Source organism: Puntigrus tetrazona, chromosome 13 (genome assembly GCF_018831695.1).
Source record: "Puntigrus tetrazona isolate hp1 chromosome 13, ASM1883169v1, whole genome shotgun sequence".
Classification (NCBI taxonomy): domain Eukaryota; kingdom Metazoa; phylum Chordata; class Actinopteri; order Cypriniformes; family Cyprinidae; genus Puntigrus; species Puntigrus tetrazona.
Window position 1 is genome coordinate 3,053,119 of NC_056711.1, and position 21,023 is coordinate 3,074,141.

Consider the following 21,023-nt stretch of genomic DNA (forward strand, 5'->3'; position numbering starts at 1 on the left):
TATATATATATATATATATATATATATATATATATATATATATATATATATATATAATAAAATCTTCGCAATTAAAAACTGATGGCAACGTGGCTTTTAATAATGTTTGGGGTACTTGAATGTGACTTTTTCGTTGTTTTGTTCTGTCCTTTGTTTCTCTCCCTTGTGTGTTCATGATGTTTTTATATTTTGGTAATTAAATTAAGTTATAAATCTAAAAGATTAGCAATTAATTAGTTTTTTTACTAGTTTAAATAGCAGTTCGCGTCATTTGACATGTCAATGAATAAACCAAATGATTTTACCTACGAGGGCGACTACTTACAGACTTTGTAGTAAGTAATAAAACCTATAAAAATAAAAAAATAATAACTTTTTTTTTAAATATTTTGTATCGTTCGTATGGCCACACGGCGGCGTTTCTCGGGTGTTTGCGCGGGAAATGCCCTGCGGATGCTCTCCATACTTTCCGGTGAAAGCTGCTCCTGTCGAGGAAAGCCGCTCTCGTGTCGTTGTCAGACAGCACGAAGACATTCGCAAAGCATGAACATATATTTTTGCGGAAGCATCCGCGGAGGGAGACAGGACGTGAACGTTTACCAGAGAATAGTGAAGAAGTTACAGCGGTATGGCACGGTTTTGACGGAGCACGTGAGCTCGGGCAGTCTGTCGGAAAAGGGTGATTCACTTCTGCTCTCTTTCTCTCAGAGTTTCCCTTAAATACGTGTCCGTGTAGCGCCGTTTTCTGTGTCAGTGAGTGCAATAATCACAGTGGTTGCAGCTCGGCACTGAACGCGTGTGCTTGTTTCAGGTGAAGATGCGGCTTTGGGTGGAGATAAAGCCATCCATGATCGAGACGTGGAGTGGCTGATGCTGTCTGATGGTGAGAGATCACGTGACATGTTCATCGTTTTCACCTTCTTTACATTGCATTTGGAGCAACAAGTGGCTTTTTGACAGATCGCAAAATTAAGTTTTTAACTGATTGCGTAAAATGAATGCCCTTCTTCCACACCTGTGAGAACACCTGACTTTATACTAAACACTAAATTCACCCTAACCCCATATGATTTTTTTTTTAGATTTTGTTATCCAACGCGGTAATATAATTTATTTTAATTTGGACTTACTTTAGGTGTTTACTTTATGGAGCCACAATAGCATATTATAAAGAAAAATTGCATTAATATAAGCAGGCAAAGTACTTTATCGATAACTAACTTTGATTTATTTAATAAGAGTTTCATACTATATGGGCTAGTGACAAATATAATACAAAAAATGCTTTTGGATAAAATACTTTTTTGTGGTTCTGTCTAAAAGTGCACGAAGCCATTACATTTAAAATAAATCGGTCTAACTCAAGTAATAAATAACATGCAAATACATGCAATTTGCCCAGAATTTCTCTGTATCTTCCAGTAATGTGTCCTAACGAGATAATGTACGAATTTATGCATAAATGTTCCTCAGAAGCCTGATGGATCATATTTGACGCGTTATTTTTTTCTCATAAATTGTGTAGGGAAAATCAAACATTATACGCATATTTTGAAGTTAAGTTATAATTATGTTATTTTTACATTAACATTACGAAAGATACATGTACCACAACCAGAAGAAGGGTGTATTTATAATACAAGGTCATTCTTTTACTTTAAGCCCTTCGTCACTGTGTTTTTCTGTCTTCTTCTCAGTGATAGTAGCCGAGGTGACCCAGCCGTCTTTAGGAGTGGGTTACGAGCTCGGCCGAGCTGCGGCGCTCAACAAGAGGGTTTTCTGTCTCTTCAGACCTTCGTCTGGCAAAGGTATTAAGGCTTTCTCCCACATCAGACGCGACCCTGGTTTTACGAGATTCCCCCAGATGTTTAGATCGATACGTATTTAATCTCCCACCCTCCAGTGCTGTCTGCCATGATCAGAGGAGCTTCCGCAAACTCGCTCTTCCAAGTCCAGGACTATACAGAGGAAGAAGTCGAGAGCGTCTTGGAGAAATACTTTGAAGGCATCGCCAAGAACCGATGAGCGCGTTTCAGCAAATCGTAACCAGATAAGCGCAACTTCTATATGCTTCTCCTCTCATTACAGAAAGTCAGTAGGACGTGCTTTCTTCGTTTTACATTCAATTTTCAGTGGACATGTATTGTGATTTACATCTGAATAAATCTCTTTGGGTTAAACACGGGTGTTGCGCCGGCTAATGTAGTTTAAATAGATTATGGGCCATAAATATCACTGTGAGATCCAGAAAAAGGTGAGATCCACATACCGTCGTTGTTGTGAGTTGTCCACCAGGGGTCACTTGATGTCTTTTTACGAAAGCCTTCACAGCGCACCGATAAAGTAGGTTAATTAAATTCACAAGTTCACTATTTCAGAATGCCAGAACTCAAAGCATTGGGTTTTTCGGCTCAAAAATGTGTCAGTCGGGCATTATGGCGCTGTTTATGCGATGTATTGTGTGATTATTTAAATTAAGCGCCTAAAGGGATGGAGAGTAGCGCATAAAAATGTAATCCATAATGAATTTTGATCAGGACAACTGCAATACAAAGACATTTAGCGATTTAGACGCGAAGCTTAGTTACTACACAGTTAAAAACTTTAATGCACACAGATCTGTATAAAAATAACACATTACGATAAAAAACAAATATACATTTCACCAATAAATTACATAAATAAATTATATTTACACAATACTGTTGTTAATGCGTTATGTATCACAAAAATCGTTTCCCATGAAATTGATATTACTATACCGCTTAAAAGAGCATCATTACAGTGTTAAAGGGAACGTTACGTTGTCGTTTAAAAAACGTTCATAAAGCAAATACTCAAAGAATAAAACTTACTTGGCATATACTCACGTTGAAATATTTTACAGTTTGAACACTTGGCGAAAGTGAACACTTAAACCTGAAATTAAAAGCGCTTTTAGTATTATGGCTTGGTTATATACATACAGTACTACTGTATCACACAATGGAAGTTTTGATATATGTGTGGTTAAGTGCTTCGCTTTATTTTACACGCGGCTCATTGGTGCTACTGTTTACTCTTCGAGTACAGACGTCATATCAACAAATACAGTGGTTCCCAGGCTGTGTGTACCTTGAAGTCAATATGAAACAGCATCTGCAACCCACCTTACCTTCATAATGTGACCTACTGTATTCCCAAGTGATACAGTCTATTAAAATGAGAAAAGGGGTAAGGTGTGTTTTTAAATTTGAACCAATTTAACTGATGGATATTGAAAAGTGCCCTCTGAATGAAAATTAGTTTATTTTCTCTAAAATAATTATCTTGATTTATGGATTTAATTTTCATGAAACTTTAAAGACCCCATTGGTTAACAATAGTTAATGCATTAATATATATTATTAATTAATATGTATTTTTTTAATTATTATTTATTAATCTTGTTTTTATACAATTCAGGTAAGCTTAGGTCTAATCAATAATATTAACAGACAGATTTGAATGTTATTAAAATTACCAAAAAAAAACAAAACAGAAAGAATGTTTTCATTTTCATAATAAAAAATTTGTAATCATAAAATTGGGGAGAAAATAGATTCTGGAAGGCACTAAGACACGCCACAGTTTAGGGTTTCCATAAAAATATTGCTTGGTGAGAGCAAAATGGTTTTCAGAGGCATAATACATAATTTCTGATTTAATATTACACAGACAAGCATTTCTTATCTTAAGTTCCTTGACCAGGTACGAGCATTACTGTTTTCATGTTGACTCTGATTTAATGTTCCCTTAGCAGTACATGCCTCACTTGTGGCATCTTTGATCAAATAAAAATGGGTTCTTTAATGGCCACCTGCTTTCAGCGACGGACTCTCAGATTCATGAGTTCCGTCTTTATCTTTTGAGAGGTCAGAAGTGGCCTTTTACTTCAACAAGAGCAGCTGCGCGATCTCTGCGGCTAAACAATGTCGGTGTTCAGCCTCTTCTTCTCTAGCTCAGCTGGAGCCGGGGACTGGAGGAAGCTGATCTTGCATTCCTGTTGCGCAGGCACAGAGTTTGTCCTACATCGGTGGAATGGGCGATGGTGAGCTGGGGCCGGTCTGCACTGACAGCGAGCCGACCGGTCCTGGCAGTGTCCACGCAGCACCAGGCCAGCTGTTAGCGCCACCACGGCCAAAGTCATAGCCCCCAGCACCAGCAGGATGATAAGCTGCAGCTCTGACAGCCCTTCTGCCCCATGCTGAGTCACCACTGAGATTTTGAACGAGCGTCTTTCATCCCCGCTGGGAGTGGTCCCCTGGGAGCGGTTGACTGGGACAGGTTTGCTCAGCGTGACTCTGTATCCTTCGCTCCTGAATGGAGACACGGCTTGAGGCCCTGACTCCCAGACGGGAACCTCACAAGTTCTTCCAGTGAACCCTGGGGAGCAGAAGCACTGGAAGGTGGAGACTCGGTCTATACAGCGTCCTCCGTTGAGGCAGGGCTGGCCGGCGCAGTCGTCCAGGTTGATGGTGCAGAAACGGCCAGTGAAACCCGCAGGGCACAGACAGGAAAAACGGTTCACGCCATCCAAACAGGTGGCACCATTGGCACAGGGGCGCATCAGGCAGTCGTCCATGTTGGTCTCGCAGCGGGGCCCCGTGAAGCCGGCCAGGCATCGACAAGACAGTTCTGGAGCGTAACCACCCAGATCCTCGCAGAGACCACCATTCTTGCAGGGGGACCTAAAGCAATACACGTAAGAAATTATAAAAACTATATTGGCACCCCCTTCTAATGAGCAAGTTGGACTACTTTAGTCATGAGTACAAATCTATGTTTAACAGGTTGGACAGAACCCTTTTCCTATATTTCCTTTCTCTATTCTCTGTGTCATTTTTGTTTTGGTTTTTGGTTCAACGTCTGCTTTTAAAGTCACACCAGAGGTGTTCAGCTGGGATTAAGAGTAGGCTTTCTGCAGACCAGTCAAGTTCTTCCACAGTGACTCAATCAGTCATTTCTTGTTGATCCTTGCCTTATACACTGAGGCATTGGCATGTTAGAATAGAAAAGGATCTGAAAGAATTTCTGAAAGAATAGCGCTTGCAAGCCAGGTTTTTTTGTGCCATACCTGAAGTATACTTTGGACTCGTAACAAGAACATTTAGATTACTGAACAAATGAACCTTCCTTTGCAGGCAGCACCATTGTCATGAGTTAAATACAACCCATGAACTAATTGATTGTGTATCTTGAATGGAATGTAAAATACTTGGTATGCTCAAGTTTAATTTTTCTAATTACTCAACATCTGTATGCTCAGCACGCACCTTTATTTTCTTATTCCACTAATTAGTTGGTGTCTCTGGTGGCAACTTTGACTGAAGAGATGGAACAACATCAAACTATTGGAGGCTGGGATAAAAGACTTATTGAGAGTTGAACAGTTGCCCCACAATTAAAAAGGTGCCAAAATTAGTATAGGGATGAAACGTTGTTGTGCTTCTGTTTCAACCTCCTGTGTTTGGGCACACTATCAAAGAGTGTACTTTCAAATGCTATGCATTTCGGATAAGCATATACATCAGAAATGTATCTTTCGACTTAAATATCTGCTGCCAAATACATAATACAAATATAAATGAGGCATTTTTTGTAAATGAAAAGTACAAATTATTGATAACATGCCTATAGAACTATGTTATATAACGTAATTTGACAATAGGCTGTTGGTTGATGTAAATGCAATTTACCTCTAAACAATTCTTTCTCAAAAATACAAAAACAAATCTTAATGGAACTATTAAAGAATCACAATGTTTAAAATCCTTATGATTTGTTGTTACATTGCCACTGGTTGGCCACACACAAAAAAGTTCTGCCCTAATGTAATGCCAAGCCCGAGAAAGTAAAAACTCAAGCAAATGGTTCTTTTCAAAGAGTCACAAGATTGACACTTTAGAAGGGAACCAGCCATGTGATTGGCTTATTTACATACTTGGATGTATCTGCATATTCAACTTTTAATATGTGACGAACGTCCCCATTACATCATTCATGTTCACAGGATAAGCCGTCAACCATGTAATATTTCAAGTAATAATTTGTCATCCTTAAACTGTGCTGCAACTGGTTCAGTCCTGCAGCATCGTTTCCCTGGAAACCTCTCTGTCGGTTTGTTTTGGACTTCATGGGAAGAACAGCGGGGGCCGAGCTGCAGCGTGTCAGTATTAGCAGTCTCTTACAGGGCCAGTAATGAGCCCATTGAATTACATGATTGCACTCTGGAGGCTGCAAATTGACCAGGCTGTTGTGCTGCCTGTGCCAGTGCGTCTAGGCTTGTGTGCTAATAGATCAAGGACCACAGCTTAACAAAATGTTTACTTAAAGAGGTCAAATCATGAACTGATCTTATATAAAAAAAAAAGTTCATGGTAACAGTGTAATCAGAAAGTCCTACTAAAATGACTCGCTCTGTTCTTCCACAGCTTTGTGATGTTGGGAAGGTGAGTACAATACAGAAATAAAACATACATTTACGTTACGAACAAAAAGGGGAAAAACATCTCACTTGGTCTTTTGGCAAGGTCCTGTTTTCAGCTCACAGTCCCGCCCATGAAAGCCTTCGGGACACAAGCAGCTGTAATCCCCAGAGTCATTCAAGACGCAAGTAGCTCCATTCTGACACGGCTGCTCTCTGGAGCACACGTAAATATCTGCACAAACAAGTCAGTGCCGTTATGTCAATCTGTTAAAGCATTTAAGGAATAAGTGAAAAAAATTAAAATGTTGTCATTAATTAGTCCCTCATGTCCTCAAACCTGTAAGACCTTCAATCTTCTTTGGAACACACATTAAGATATTTTGGATGCAACCCGTGAGCTCTCTGACCAAACTATCAAAAGTATTGGCACCCTGATGTCACATGGATTATTTTTATCGATCTCTTGGCTATGTTTCTGGAAGTTGATTGTGTTCATCACATTGCTGTCTTTGGAAGGTCAGAGGGCTCTCAGATTCCATCAAAAACATCTTAATGTGTGTTCTGAAGAGGAACCAAAGGTCTTGGGTGTTAGGAACGACATAAAAGTGAGTAATTATTCATGACCTTAAAGAAATAGTTAACACTAAAATGAAAATTGTTTCTAATTCATGTTGAATATAACTCCATAATGAAAACAGTGGCTAAAATTGGCGAGTGAGTTTTGCACAAAAGCTTTAGTTGCGACTAGCCTGTATTTCTTTGATATATGTTTAAATGCATAGAAATCATATTGTATTTCTTTTATCTGTATAATCAGTGCTGTCAGGTCAATCTCTAAAAATGAATCACCTTTATCACAGAATCGGCCTGCCCACCCGTCCATGCACGTACACTGCCAGGGCTGGTGGCAGGTGCCATGGACACATCCGGGCATTCGCACACAGTCTTCACACCGCTGTCCACCCCATCCTGGGTCACACCTGCCACACGGAGGCAAGAGTCAACCCCTGCGTTCCATGCTCATTGTATCATTAATCTGTTTACAGTGTTCTTCTGCAACAGTAGTGAGCAGGAACAGGCTTGCACAGGTCAGATATACTTCACCAACACGAGCCTATATTTCACTCTCATGAACCCACTCACCTGCAGTCACCGTTTTCAGCACACTTTCCATGGCCGAGTTCACACGTGCAGTTACTGGCCGAGGGTGTCGGAGATGTATCTACTGAGAAAAATGAAACTGAGAAGAGAAGAGTACATTTAATATAGAGTTTGGTAGTATTTTCTTGATTTTTTTTTTTTTTTTTTTTTTTGCAGAACAGCAATCCTCAATAATAATTTCTCTTCAAATTAAGCAAACAAGCCCTTCAGATCACTTATAAGCTCTAGCTTGTCTGTGAGAGTTTGTCACTTGTAGAAGGCATGTGCGATCAGTGTCACTTTTCAACAGCTTATGTAGCATGTCGAGTGTGGTAAACAACAGCTAGCACATACTAAGATGCACATACGCGTTCATCTTGACTGAAGGAAAGATGATTTATTGTTACAAACGTCAATCAGGGGAAGAGAACTGTTATTTAATTGTCTTAAAGGGGTAGTTCATCCAAAAAAGTTTCTTTCCTCTTGAATAAAAATACATTAAATGTATGTGTAGGGCTGTAGCACATATAGTTTGTCCAGTAAAAATCATCACGCCTATACAAATCCTCATAAACCACAAATACCAACGTGTGTGTGTGTGAGAGAGAGATCCTGCACAAAACCAGTCATAAGTAACATTCATTTGTAGAAATGGCATAGAATGTATGGGTCAAAATGACTTTTTGGATTTTTTTTTCATGCCAAAAAGCATCAGAATGTTAAGTTCATATTTCCATGACGATTTTTGTATATTTCCTACCGCAAGTATATCAAAACCTAACTTTTGATTAGTAATATGCATTGCTAAGAACTTTTAGAAGTGATTTTCTCGATATTTAGACTTTTTGCGCCATCATATTCTAGATTTTCAAAGTTGTATCCCATCCAAATACTGTCCAATCATAACAAACCATACATCAATGGAAAGCTTATAATTCTCAATTTTTTTATATATATATATATATATATATATATATATATATATATAGCATATTTTCTAAAAGTCTGACCTCTGTCGAGAGAGAGCAGAACGTTTATGCGTGTTCTTTTTCCATCCTTAATAATCCGCATGTACTTTTACATGAAAAGTTTTATGATGTGGTACAGGAAATGATTCACCCTGATCTCCATCATCACCATCCCGACTGAGTGATTTAGCATTCTTGGCCGTGCTTATCCAGTATTGGGTTTTGCGCTCCGGTGGATGTTAGAGCAGGGTGTGTGTGTGTGTGTGTGTGTGTTGGGGACGGCCAGGAAGCGCGTGTGTCTGTGGTGATGGGCACGAGGGAGCGTGTGCGGTGGGAGGAGAGGAATGTGCTCATGTCTCCGCCCGTATGAGCTTTGCCCGAACATCACAAGAATTCACCATCGCCCAGGGCCCAACCCCTACATGCCTCCAAACCCCCGGCGCTCACAGCCAGCCTCTTACATCACACGGCCCGTCTGCGTTTCCACTAAACATACTCAATTATTCCTCATAGCCAGGAAGTTACGAATAATTCTCAAAACGCAAACCACACGTACACTTACGACAAGTTTGTTTACCCTCATCTGACATGCTCACTTAATCGTGTGCCTATTCCGGATAAAGGCCGGTATGTGAGACACAATACACGTGTAAGCTCATATTCGTTCAGCGGCGCTGGAATGGGAAGCATTTTCCATGTAATCTGGCCAAGTGTAAGACCTGTATTCCTGGAAACACAGAGCTTTGAACAATGCGAGCCTGGCTTTCCTGCGCTATCAGTGCAACAGCTGAAAAGTACAAACTGATAACAGAGAGCAGCCCAAACAACAACGTGAAGCGTAATCTCTTAAACATAGACAGCTGAAGGATTAGTTTAACATTTAAAACCAAGAGAAGCTGTTCTCGTAATGATTCTTGTCGTACAGCTCAATAAGACGTGAATGGAAATATTCTTTCTCTTGCTTAAATGGCATTTGCATACGCTGTGGGTTCCAAAAGCAATTTTTTTTTTTTTTTTTTTTTATCATTGTTATTTAAACCTGTTGACGAGTTAAATTTAAGCCGATCTGTGACATTGGCCATGTTCACAGCCAACAAAAATGTTCTAAGAATGTTTTCTGTAATGTTCCCAGTCATAAAAACAGTATTTCTGAATGCTTAATTGTTGTTTCTTCAATTAGATTTTTCCTTTTTATAAACATTATGGGAATGTAACTTAAATTGTTACATTATGGGAATGTTATCTGACTGTTTGAAACAAGTAAAAAATATATATATATATATATATATATATATATATATATATATATATATATATATATATATATATATATATAATTATAACCTTTCTAGCCTCTTAGATAAATTTCAAAAATTATTTGAAGTGCTTTGACTCTAATTTCTGTAGTATGTTTAAAATGTATTATATATTATAATATATTATAATAAAAATAAATTATATTGCCGAAAAATACTGTTTATATTTAAAATACACCAATATATATTTAAAATAAAGTGCCCCTATTATGAATTTTTGAAAATGAGTTTTCAGGCAGCATGTAAAACAGCTCTAAGTGAATGAAAACATCCCGCACAGTTTAAAATCTGAAAGCACACCGTGTATGAAGTTATTGTCTCTCGAAAGAGTCGACTCTGAATCATTGAATCGTTTCATGAAAACAGATCTTCTTTGCCACTAACAATCCTTTAAATCGATTTAATCACTGAAAATTAACAAATCATTAAATCGTGTTTGGGAGTTGTTGAGCAAATAAAGTAAGAATAAATGCATATTATAAGACAATGAAAGTGTTTTTTGTTCCTGCGTTCATGTCAATCTGTTGTTTGGGACTCCCAAAACCAAAATATGAACCTTTCATAACCCATAATAGGGGCACTTTAAGATTTTACCAGCAGTGAAGATTTGAGTTTACATTTTAGCTTTCACTTTATTTATGTATTCTGATGGTCCCTTGAACATATTCTATTGACTATAAGTAACATTGCAACTACATATCTCTGCTTTTTACAAGTTTAACTGTTCATTTACACAACAGTGGTATTTTTGGGCCTGAAAATTCTTCAGAAAACTGATTTCAAAATGCAAGCTTTTGAAAACAACACCGTTATCATATCTGTGAAAATGAAGACACACACAGCTGCTTGGCACTGAAGCACATTCCTTTTGCTCCTGCCGCACAGATTTTATGCTGATTTTCGTGCCAATTGATGTTTGGAGCTGAAATTGGCAAATTCAGAATTTACCGCTTTATGTGGTCTTCCTCTTCTTGGCTGACTAAAACCCTGAACTTAAGAATAAAGAGGTGCGTCACAATACCTTTGTCCATAAAGGCCCAGTTTTATAGACAGGGCTTAGCCTAAACCAGAATTAGGCCATAGTTCAATTAGGACATGAAAGTATTTATTATAAACATGCCTTCAAAAAAGCATTACTGGTGTACAAAAAAAAGCCACTGGCATGTTTTAAGATCAATCGGTGCAAGTTTCTTTCAGTTGAAACCGTTCAGATTTACATTTTAGTCTAGGACTAGGGTCGAGCCTTGTCTGTGAAACCAGGGTATAGTGTAACAAACACTCCTGATATTAAAAACCAATCATACTGAAAGAACGTTTTTGTAGATGCGGAATTGGGAGATTGAGATTTCTCCAACTCGTGAGCAAGAAAGCTAGTGAAGAATGGTAATCTTAGAAAAGGAAGATACGCAACGTATGCAATATGCAAAGTAGAATATCTGCATAATTCAATGTACACGCTTCTATTCTTTTTCCTTCCCATTGTTCATTTGCTCTCTGTATTTACTGCAAGTTCAAAGCATGCTTTGGATGACGAAGACTAGCAGTTGGAGACCGTGAATACTTCATACGCAGTAAACACTATAGAGTTTTAAAGAGAAAGAGCCCGGGTGTGACAGCAAACAGAAGTCCGATGATCTCAGAGTGCTGAAAGAGAGATGAGGTGCAAATAACTTCTTCTTGTACAAACTGGAGGAGCCTATTCTAGAAAAGCCTCCAGGCGGAATTCTGTAGCGTGTGTAAATATTTGCAGTCACATTGATTTGAAATAATATGATGCAGCAAGAAATCTGAAAATGGGCCATGATTCAGTTCAAGTCGATTGAAAAATGTTATATATATACGCGCGTTTTCTGCATGCATATGATACGCAGTTTTCTAGTACAAATGATACACCTCTATCCCACAACCCTAATCTTACCAATCGTGTAGCATATACAAAACCCATTTTTGCATATCTATACCAGAAGATTTTATTCGCATACCATTTACACTATTTATGAGATCGGGTAGCCCGAAAGGTTTCAGACACCTGCTGATTTGATCTGTCGTGCTCTGATTCATTGGGCATTGATTTATGCTAAAGATGGATGCATGATCCGCCATAGCGAACATTTCAATTGTTAACAGTGGCTGTGTTTCCTGGGGTTGAGTTTATGATAGCAGTGCAACAGGTGTGACTGTGTCCATCCTCCAGCCTTTGTGGTTTACCTCACGGGGGTCCTCAACCAGAGACCACAGTGCGTGGGCTCACTGCGTGTGAAAACCAGAGCGATCTAAATTTATTCCTACCATGAAACCCTATATTGCCTCTCCAGAACCCCCGTGGCCAAGCTCAGCGCCATGGTGCCAGTGAAACATGCAGGTGTGGGTTTCCCTTCGGTTCTAACTCCAGACGAGCCGCACACACCGCCCTAGCGTATGCATATGTGTCCAGGATCTCACTGGGCAGCAGGTGGAGTGTAATAGAAGGCCGGCCGGACAGCGTCTGAAGGAGCTGAGGAAGAAGTAACTAGATCCATGCGAAGCAAAGGATCGTTCAGCCTCAGTATCCACTCGGCCGTTTGCACTGCTAGAAAACATTTTGCCAGGACAGACAAGCGAGGACGGATTATGATCCAGTGAGGCTCCAGAGCGCTGTGGAACATAGGCTCATTGGAAAAACATGCCTCTTTAAAATATATATATATATATATATATATTTACTGTACATACATTTCAGTATGTATAACAGCGGCAGTAAAACAACTTCCTTTTCGCAATTCCTTTCACAAAACTATGTTACGACTCTCAAAACAGTATTACTATAGCGCCATATAATCAGCTTCTCATATTGTTTTTCTCAGATGGTAAACTTGCTCAGTAGCTCACCTGGTACGTACGCATTTTCAGCTTTTGTTAACACTACCTGTTAGGTTGGGTTTAGTGTGCTGCACGTTACTTTCTGTTATTGTTTACCTACAACCACTGACTGAATAAAACGTTCACGTTCGCCTGTTTCTGGCAAAATTACTTGCGCTTTTAATGCAGTTCGCTGGAGGTCACTTAGAAAGTGTCTGAAAACACTTTCGTTTTGACACACTTGCGAGATTCCCACACTGTAATTTCCGGCAACCGCGCTGAAGCGTTGAAACTACCTGATTTCTAAAAGTAAATAATAAATGCTGGGCACAGTACATTCCCACAGAAGTTATTTTTTTCCATTAAGTAATTTTAGTTAACTTTTTGTTGCCGAAACAACATTTATAAATTTCGTATTTTATAGTTTAGGCTTATTTTATGACTTATTTTTATAACATTTATAGCACTATTCAATCTACCAATGTGCCACGACTGGTATAAAACTTCAAAGCGGCTTTTAAATCTTCAGTAGGCGCTAATAGTGTTGAGGAACGGCCAGCGACTGATATGATTTCTGAATTCCTGTTTCACATTGTGGCAATAGTCTCTGGCACAGACTCGAGCGCTGTCCGTCTGTCTGTATCAGTCTTGCATTGCAGTGGCTTGTTTCCAGGTTCTTCCAGGAGACACCGGCCCCACTGACCTGCACTATAATCCATTTTTGCAGATCAGGTTTTCCCCCACATTTTCAACATCAGGTCAGCAGCCGCAACTAACTTTTCTTCTGCACAGAAGGACTTTGGGCTTTGACCTTTGCCCCCAGCACGCGTGTAAGACACAAACCCTTGCGCCCAACAACTGATACGCAGATTTGCCACATTCTCTAAGCAGACAGGAATTTCACAGCTGAATACTCCAGAGACAGATCAGTCACAACGGAACCATCAAAGGCCTCTGACGCTGAGTTTTATGTAATCTGCTCACCAGGATCCTGTTGCAGCACAGTTGGCAGAAACTGTTTGAGGAAATTAACAGCCTGTATGGCCAATTCTTATAATTCACTCGCTGCAACATTTTCTTTTGTAAATATGCATATGTGCTTCATTTTCAGATTGAGTTTCACTCCTATCCATGATAAACAGATATTTTATGAAATTATATCAAAATAACTACTGCCATTATTTCACAGCAATTTTACTGATAATGATTTTTAAGCGGCTGATGTCAATGGTGTTAAGCGTGCCGTTGAACAACTGCAAATGAGTTTTAAAGAAGATTTGAAATGCTAAAAAGAAGCATTTCAAACTGAAATATGAAATTATATTTATAAGTGCCCTTTAATAATGTATGCTCATCCACTGAATTTAAGATGTGTCAGAATTAATCGTATATTAATTATAAACCTTTCCGTCTTATATTGGGAACTCGGAAGTTATTATATGTGTATTGAGTTAAACATACAATGAATGCGTAGCAACCACCACTCAAGAATATACAGTAAAAAAATAAATAATAATAATTGTGTGAAATATATTTACCTTGGGCTTCACAGTTGTGTTGAAAAAGCAGACAGCAGGCACAGAGCAGCAGAACTACAGCGAGTTTCATGGTGCAGGGCAATCTGAAACCACGAGACATTGAAACATTAGCATTCAGGAAATTACAGTAAACATTTGGACAGTTTGCCGTTAACATATCTACTGAATAGAAGTAGAAAGCAAGACACGAAACACTGAAATCAAGGCCTGCCCGCATAGCCTCCAACATGAGCCACAACAGCCCAGGAGAAGATCTCTGAGCACTTTCACTCTAACAGAGCAGCACCTGACCACAGACCAGCTGACAGACACGCTTAATAATTCAACTTAATACTCAATAATTAAAAGCACTGTGTGAATCTTTTATAATGGACGTTTACAAGAGCGCATCACTCCTTCACTACCTTGTTCGCGCTCATCTTGCAGCTCCGTTGAGCCAAGAGCTGACAGAAAAAGTGTTACGTTGTGTCTGTTTGTTGCTCTTGTGCCTAACTCGCGCTCTGTTGAGCAATGCTTTTGGGTTCTGCTAGAATATCATTTGAAGTAAAACAACATTGTAGATTGCAGCAGCACCTCTTTTCACCCTATAAGCGCAGATTTAGTTCCTCTCTCTTTAGTAGAGATGAAATTTCATACGATTGTAGTGACCTAAATAATCACAGATAAGGGTATTATCACAGTTCTGTCAACAAATGAAATTTGCATTACAATGCATGTATTGTTTGCATAAACTCAATAATTAGTAATAAGAATTAATAATAAAGTAATAACATTAAAACGATCGCCATATTTCATTTGCAACAAAAAAAGTGGTCTGAACAGAAATGGCAGGCAGACTAAGGTGGCGCTTATAATAGAAATAGAATAGAAATAGAATAGTTTCTCTAGTAACCTGGTTCGTTCATGCATTCATCGATTCATATTTTTTTTGCACTGTGCTTTCTGTCGAAGCAAAACAAAGCAAATGCTGCATGACATAATACAATCTAAAACGGTAATACTAACTGGACTTTTTCTCATGGTTTAGCATCAAACCGGGAAACCGTTTTTGTGGCCTGATGGCATAAAGTCGTGAAAATTTCTATTTCTTTTTCTATAAATGAAATAAGTATTGCAAACGGGGCAAGTAAAATAATTGGTGAGAGACAAGTACCTCTCACTGTTTTCTATACCGTGGCATTAAAAACAGAATAAAGTGCCTTTGGTGAAAAAGGCCATGGATAAGACAAATTTTATCCCAACTGCCATTGGTGTTTTAAAAGCTGAAGAAAGAGCAAGATCATTTTAAATTCTTCTGTGTTTTCTCCATCTGTAGATGGTGCAACTGGCCTCTTTGTTTTTTTTTTTTTTTTGGATGTTTCCCATTGTAGATTAATGGTGCACTCCTGCAACCACTAGTGGGGATGGTTTTGGGCACAGCTTTGAACGGCAAAAGCTGAGAAGAGGTCCATTTCCATGGAAGAGGCTCTCGAGCATGTCACAATAGGAAGCCTCCATCTACAGTCCTTGATGCTGGGGATGCCATGTCAATTATCACTTATGCTTTCTGGCCGGTCTCATGTGCAGACACCTGCCAGTGAATGCGAGCGCGCAGGCTATATTTGAACGTTACTTTATTTCCTGAGCAGCTCGCTCTGTGATTGTCGAAGGTGCTATTTCCAGCCGTGTTTAATTAATGCGTGTCACATCAGATGTGAAAAATACAGTCAGGGGCCTTTTATGCCATTTGACACATTGGCAATTATCCAGGGAAACTGTCGTAATTTTTTATGGTCCGTCTTTCACAAATCATCAAATTTCAATGAATCATGCACAGCGATTCATTATAACAGTTATAAATTTAAAGGTAGCCCACAGGCCAACTGAAAGCCCCTTCGGGCTAAACATCAAGCTAAAAACCAAGACGGTTCATATATGAATTATCAGCTTGTCATAGTTTCGAATTTGAGCAACAGAAATAAAAATGAATAGGGGACGTTGTCATGACATGACGAATAAATTTTGCCTTGATGATTTAGCATATAAAAGGTTTTGTACCATTAAAACATCCTGTGGGTTTCATAGCTTAAAACATCCTCCGCGTTATAAACAAAGCATTTATCTGATCAAGCTCCAAAAATGTCTCGGTCGGATCAGGAGGTGAGAGACAACATCTCCCAAGCCAAAAAAAACCATGGCTCCAAACTGCCTCCAGAGCAAGATATAAGTCATAATCTTGCCATCGGCTTTGTCTTGACGAAGCAAGTAGAAATTACAATCACTGCCATTATGTTGTCTACGCTGGATGCAGATGTGCATTAGATTTAGGACAAATGGAGTGAAAGAAATTGCTCTTTGACGTGTTTTGTTCAAACAGCTTGATCGTCTATATCTGTAAGGAGGAGTTGATTAGATGGTATATTTTAAATGGCACTCCGGATCATGCCAGAAGATTGATTGGAGCATGTTGTTTTGTAAACGAGGCACAGTCTCGTGCAAAATTCACGAAAAAACAAGTTGAGAGATAAAGCAATACTTGATCTGCAGCTGCATCACAATTACAGATTAAACCCTGTGGCTGGTGATGAGAAGGTGATTTCCTAACACGCCAAACGATCGGTTTGTGTGAGAAACTGAAAGGCTTTCACTGTATATATATTTTTCGCTATGTCCAGCTGTCCCGAGTGTGTGACGTCTGCACGTGCCCAGCGGATGAGTTCGTGTGAGAAAGTCTTTTAGGTTTTAGTCGGTTTGAACACTCAGGATAAGCGTGAGCAGTTAGCATTTTGATTACAACCTCTGCATGCTCGGTGCAAACGATGAGTGATGCATACGCAGGATAGATTATTTCCGTTACGTCTGTACGTAAAAAAATTGCGATTTGATTGTTTCGTGTCTTGGGACATCAATGTGTCGTCTCGAGCAGCAGGGTTTAATTTGTCTGTGCGTGTTTTATTTTTACTCTCAAGGATTGTGTGCCCATTAAATTGCATTATATGACAGCAACCATTTGAGTTAAAACATGTTTTTTTTGTGTGTTTTACTGAAGAAACAAAGTTACCTACATCTTGGATGCCCTGGGGGTAAACAGATAAACATCACATTTTCATTTTTGGTGTACTTTCCCTTTAAGGCAACCCCCCTCATCAGAAAGCTCTGTTTGAGTAGTCATGGTGGATTGTAAACACCCGCTGTTATGATTGGCTAATGTGTGTTTGACAATCTACGGCCATTCATAGATGGATGCTTCTTGTAACGTCAGTCTTCTTCTGTGGAGGCGGTGCTTAGCTACACTATGACATCATAGAGCAGAACATTCTACAAACGGTCTTTTTGACAGACGTTCTTCAAAATTAGCTGTTTTTAGACTCACGAGAAAGTTTTGAGCTCTGAAACTTACTGGATGTTTTTATACAGTGATCTCTTATGTCAAAAGATGAAGGGAATTTTGGTTTCTCTGTTCATGACCCCTTTAAAACAGACAGAGGGTCATAATTAGGGAGGAAATTAATAATTTTCCAACATATTTATTTTTTTCATTAACATAATTGGTAAACTTCAAGAAACATATTGAAATAAAAAATCCATGTCATGACCCCTTTAACATTTGTTTCATCAAAGTGAGGTTAAATGCATGAAGTGTATGCAGATTATTAGTGTTTATTATTGCATAAGTGCATATTATTTAATACATATTTAATTGCATGTTTGCATAATATTCAGTGCTTGTATTCCCCTAGGCTTTTTTTTCTTTTCTTTTTGATGAATATTAAGTCAGTTTTATTTTTTCCGGTGGAGCTGCTATTGCTAATACTGCAATTCTATTATTATTTACTCACCCTAATGACTTTTCCTCTTTCCATGGGATACAAAGAAATAGAAAAGAAAAGATTTTTGGCAGATTTCTGAGGAGCTGACTGATGTTCGAGTCATTATTCACTTTCACTCTAACAAACTCTTAATGTTTAGACCATAAAACCTGCCAGATTTGAAATGACTGATTAATGGAGTGCTTTTTCAATGGGAATTAATTTGGGAAAAGCTTGGTATTGGAAAGCTGAGAACATCACTGATCCCGTCACTGTTCACGTGTGTGTTATACCTGAACACAACACAGCGGTTTAAACTGGAGGCTGTTGGGGAATATTTGGAGAAAACAATTCAGAGCTGCAGTGAAGGGCATGATCTGATGTTTTATGGTCTTATTCTGGAGAATGACACTAAATATGAATGAGAAGAAGCTGCATAAAGACTCTTCTTATTTATTAATGGAAATAATAACATAGAATGTATAAGTTTGACACCATTTTATATTGTGACTCATCAAAACTATCTATTTTACCAGCCTGGGAACACATACTTATCTACCTCTCAGATGCTGCACACTAAAAAGCACATTATTTGTGCCTATATTGTATGAAACAGTTATCTAAAAAGTCTTTAAACAATAAAAAAGTAGTGACAGACTTCTGAAGTCGCATGCACACTGAAGCACAAAATACACTTCCATGCGAAAGACATGCACAGATCTCAAAGTAACCCACAAAAATCTTACTTAAATCCTACTTAAAAACCCATTATTTTACCAAGAGGCTTCCACGGAAACTTCACTGGCACATCTAAAAACAGCCAATCTGTATTCCTACACCATTTCCATCTCAAATGATGTGTGAACACAAACACGTTCCTGCTACTGCACGAATAGTCAGATTATAAATCACAAGTTTAAGTGCTCGAGCTCGACCCACAGCATATTTCTAAAACCTGCTGTAGCCTTCTGCGCAAACTGCAACGCAAGGATACTCATTTTGAAAAAGTTACAGAGTTCAAAAGCGACTGCACAGCCCAGCTCTTTCGAGCGGCGTTATTTTAAATGCCACTTAACTCTATTAAACACATAAACGCACAAATAGATGTGACACACCTGAGCTGTTGGTGGCCCCCTCCAGCAGAGCGTTGCAGACCTCAGGTGCTGATAAAACGGGACTCACATATCACACAGACGGCATCAGAAACTACCGTGAAAGCAATATTCGCTCTCTCTCGTATATGCACACCCTCAAGATCAGCTCGCTAGTGAGACACGTTTTGTTGATAGAAATGCTTGTTTGTAGAAGCAGACAAGGTTCCACCTCCCCACTCAACAAGCCAACCTGCCCAAGGACTGGCTCTTAAAGAGACAGGCTTCCCTCAATACCACCATCTCACACAGCCCAAAGACCAATCCATCACGCTAGAGCGGGTACGGCAAGATACAGTACAGACATCGCATGCTTGTTTGGTTTTGTCAAACCCTCAGCAACTTTTTTGGTATATCACCGACAGGTCTTGTTGTTTCAGACAGTTTCTGGACACATCTGATTGAGAGCGCATTGCATGCACTTTGCCGTCTTGTTATCAGAGAAGCGCAGTCTGGCAGAAAGCCTTAGCGAATGCCGTAGCGGTAATGGAAGGCTTTTTGCTGTTGCTGTAGCGACAGACAAGGCTCCTGATGTTGGGGGCTGATGTGCCCACACGTTCCTCTGCAGGCGATGGTGTGGAGAGGATCAGTTTTCAGCAGATTATCTCAACAATATCAGGCCTGTGGAGCATTTGAAAACAGGCATCTACATGTCCACGCCACTGCGATGGGAGACCGCGCTCACACATATGTGCACACACTCGCTCTGCGCCGTACAAATATATTACTATAAATGAGGGCGTATGTAAAGACAGGCGTGTATCAACCGCTGGCGGTTTCTCTTTACAAAGCTGAATCACTACTACTACTTTATCGGGCTCCTGAGGGCTTATGTGCTGATAGTCTTTGAGGAACAGAAGAATAGGAAAGCACTCAAAGCTCATTTGTTTTGGTTGCTCGCCTCATGTTTATATTGAGATAATGGCAAGCCCATTATTCCAGCCATTCAGCTTTTTGATTTTAAGCACACATTTGTACGTCTGTCCTGCTGTGGCCTGATTATGTTTGCGCTGAAAATGGCAGCGCGGTAATTAGGGTGTTCAAATCGGCTGCTCTGTCGCGAGCGCTCGCTGCTCTAAGCCGCATCATTATCCACTGCAGTCGCAACAATTACGGCAATTGTGAAAATTGACTTTCATTTGAATATCACACACAGTATCTGTTTTAACGTGTTCATCTTGCGCCCTGAAAAACAAAGGTTCCAAAAAGGGGTTTTTGTGAAGCCACAAAAGAAGCTTTCAGTAAACAGTTCTTAATATAGTGTGAAGAACATTTTAATTACCTTTTTACTAGAACTTTCTACTACTATAAAGAATGTTTGTGCTCGGAAACGGTTTTACACTCTTTAAAGAATGTTTTAAGGATATTGACGTCTTTTTATTGCATCAACGCTTTCTCGTGGAAAGCCATAGAAAAGTGTTAAAGTGTAAAATGTTTATTGGTATCAGTGGTATCATAAAGAACCTTCAACGTGCATGGAGCTTGTCTTGAGCTTATCTTTGCACAAAAGGTTCTTTAGATTAGTAAAATGTTCTGGTAACGCTTTAAGTTTCATCAGTTAACATTAGTTAACTACATTAGTTAGCATGAACTAAGATTGAACAATACAGCATTTATTAATATTATTTAATGTGCATTTCAGCATTTACTAATGCATATAAAATCACAAGCTGTGCTTGTTAACGTTATTTAATGCACTGTTAACTAACGTCAACTAAAAATGAACGGCTGTATTTTTATTAACATTAACAAAAATGTATAAATATGTCAATAAATGTGTTGATCGTTGTTCGTTCATGCTGGTTAATACATTATCTAACGTTAACAAATGACACC

The 21,023-nt window shown here is 39.0% G+C and overlaps 2 protein-coding genes across 2 annotated transcripts; one reads left to right on the forward strand and one right to left on the reverse strand.

Annotated features, from left to right (window-relative positions):
* Nucleotides 1–387: 387 nt before the first annotated feature.
* LOC122356070 (2'-deoxynucleoside 5'-phosphate N-hydrolase 1-like) lies at nt 388–2,180 on the forward strand. Its single transcript, XM_043254522.1, has 4 exons — nt 388–679; nt 812–883; nt 1,698–1,808; nt 1,904–2,180. Exons 1-4 carry the CDS (start codon nt 403–405, stop codon nt 2,023–2,025), a joined length of 582 nt encoding a protein of 193 aa, XP_043110457.1. The 5' UTR covers nt 388–402; the 3' UTR covers nt 2,026–2,180.
* A 1,449-nt stretch (nt 2,181–3,629) lies between these two features.
* Nucleotides 3,630–19,276, reverse strand: LOC122356068 (protein delta homolog 2-like). The gene is made up of 6 exons (XM_043254520.1): nt 19,152–19,276; nt 14,249–14,331; nt 7,592–7,688; nt 7,298–7,428; nt 6,536–6,680; nt 3,630–4,709 (listed from the first exon to the last, which is right to left on the reverse strand). The coding sequence occupies exons 2-6, from the start codon at nt 14,316–14,318 to the stop codon at nt 3,944–3,946; spliced, it is 1,209 nt and encodes a 402-aa protein (XP_043110455.1). The 5' UTR covers nt 14,319–14,331; nt 19,152–19,276; the 3' UTR covers nt 3,630–3,943.
* Nucleotides 19,277–21,023: the final 1,747 nt, after the last annotated feature.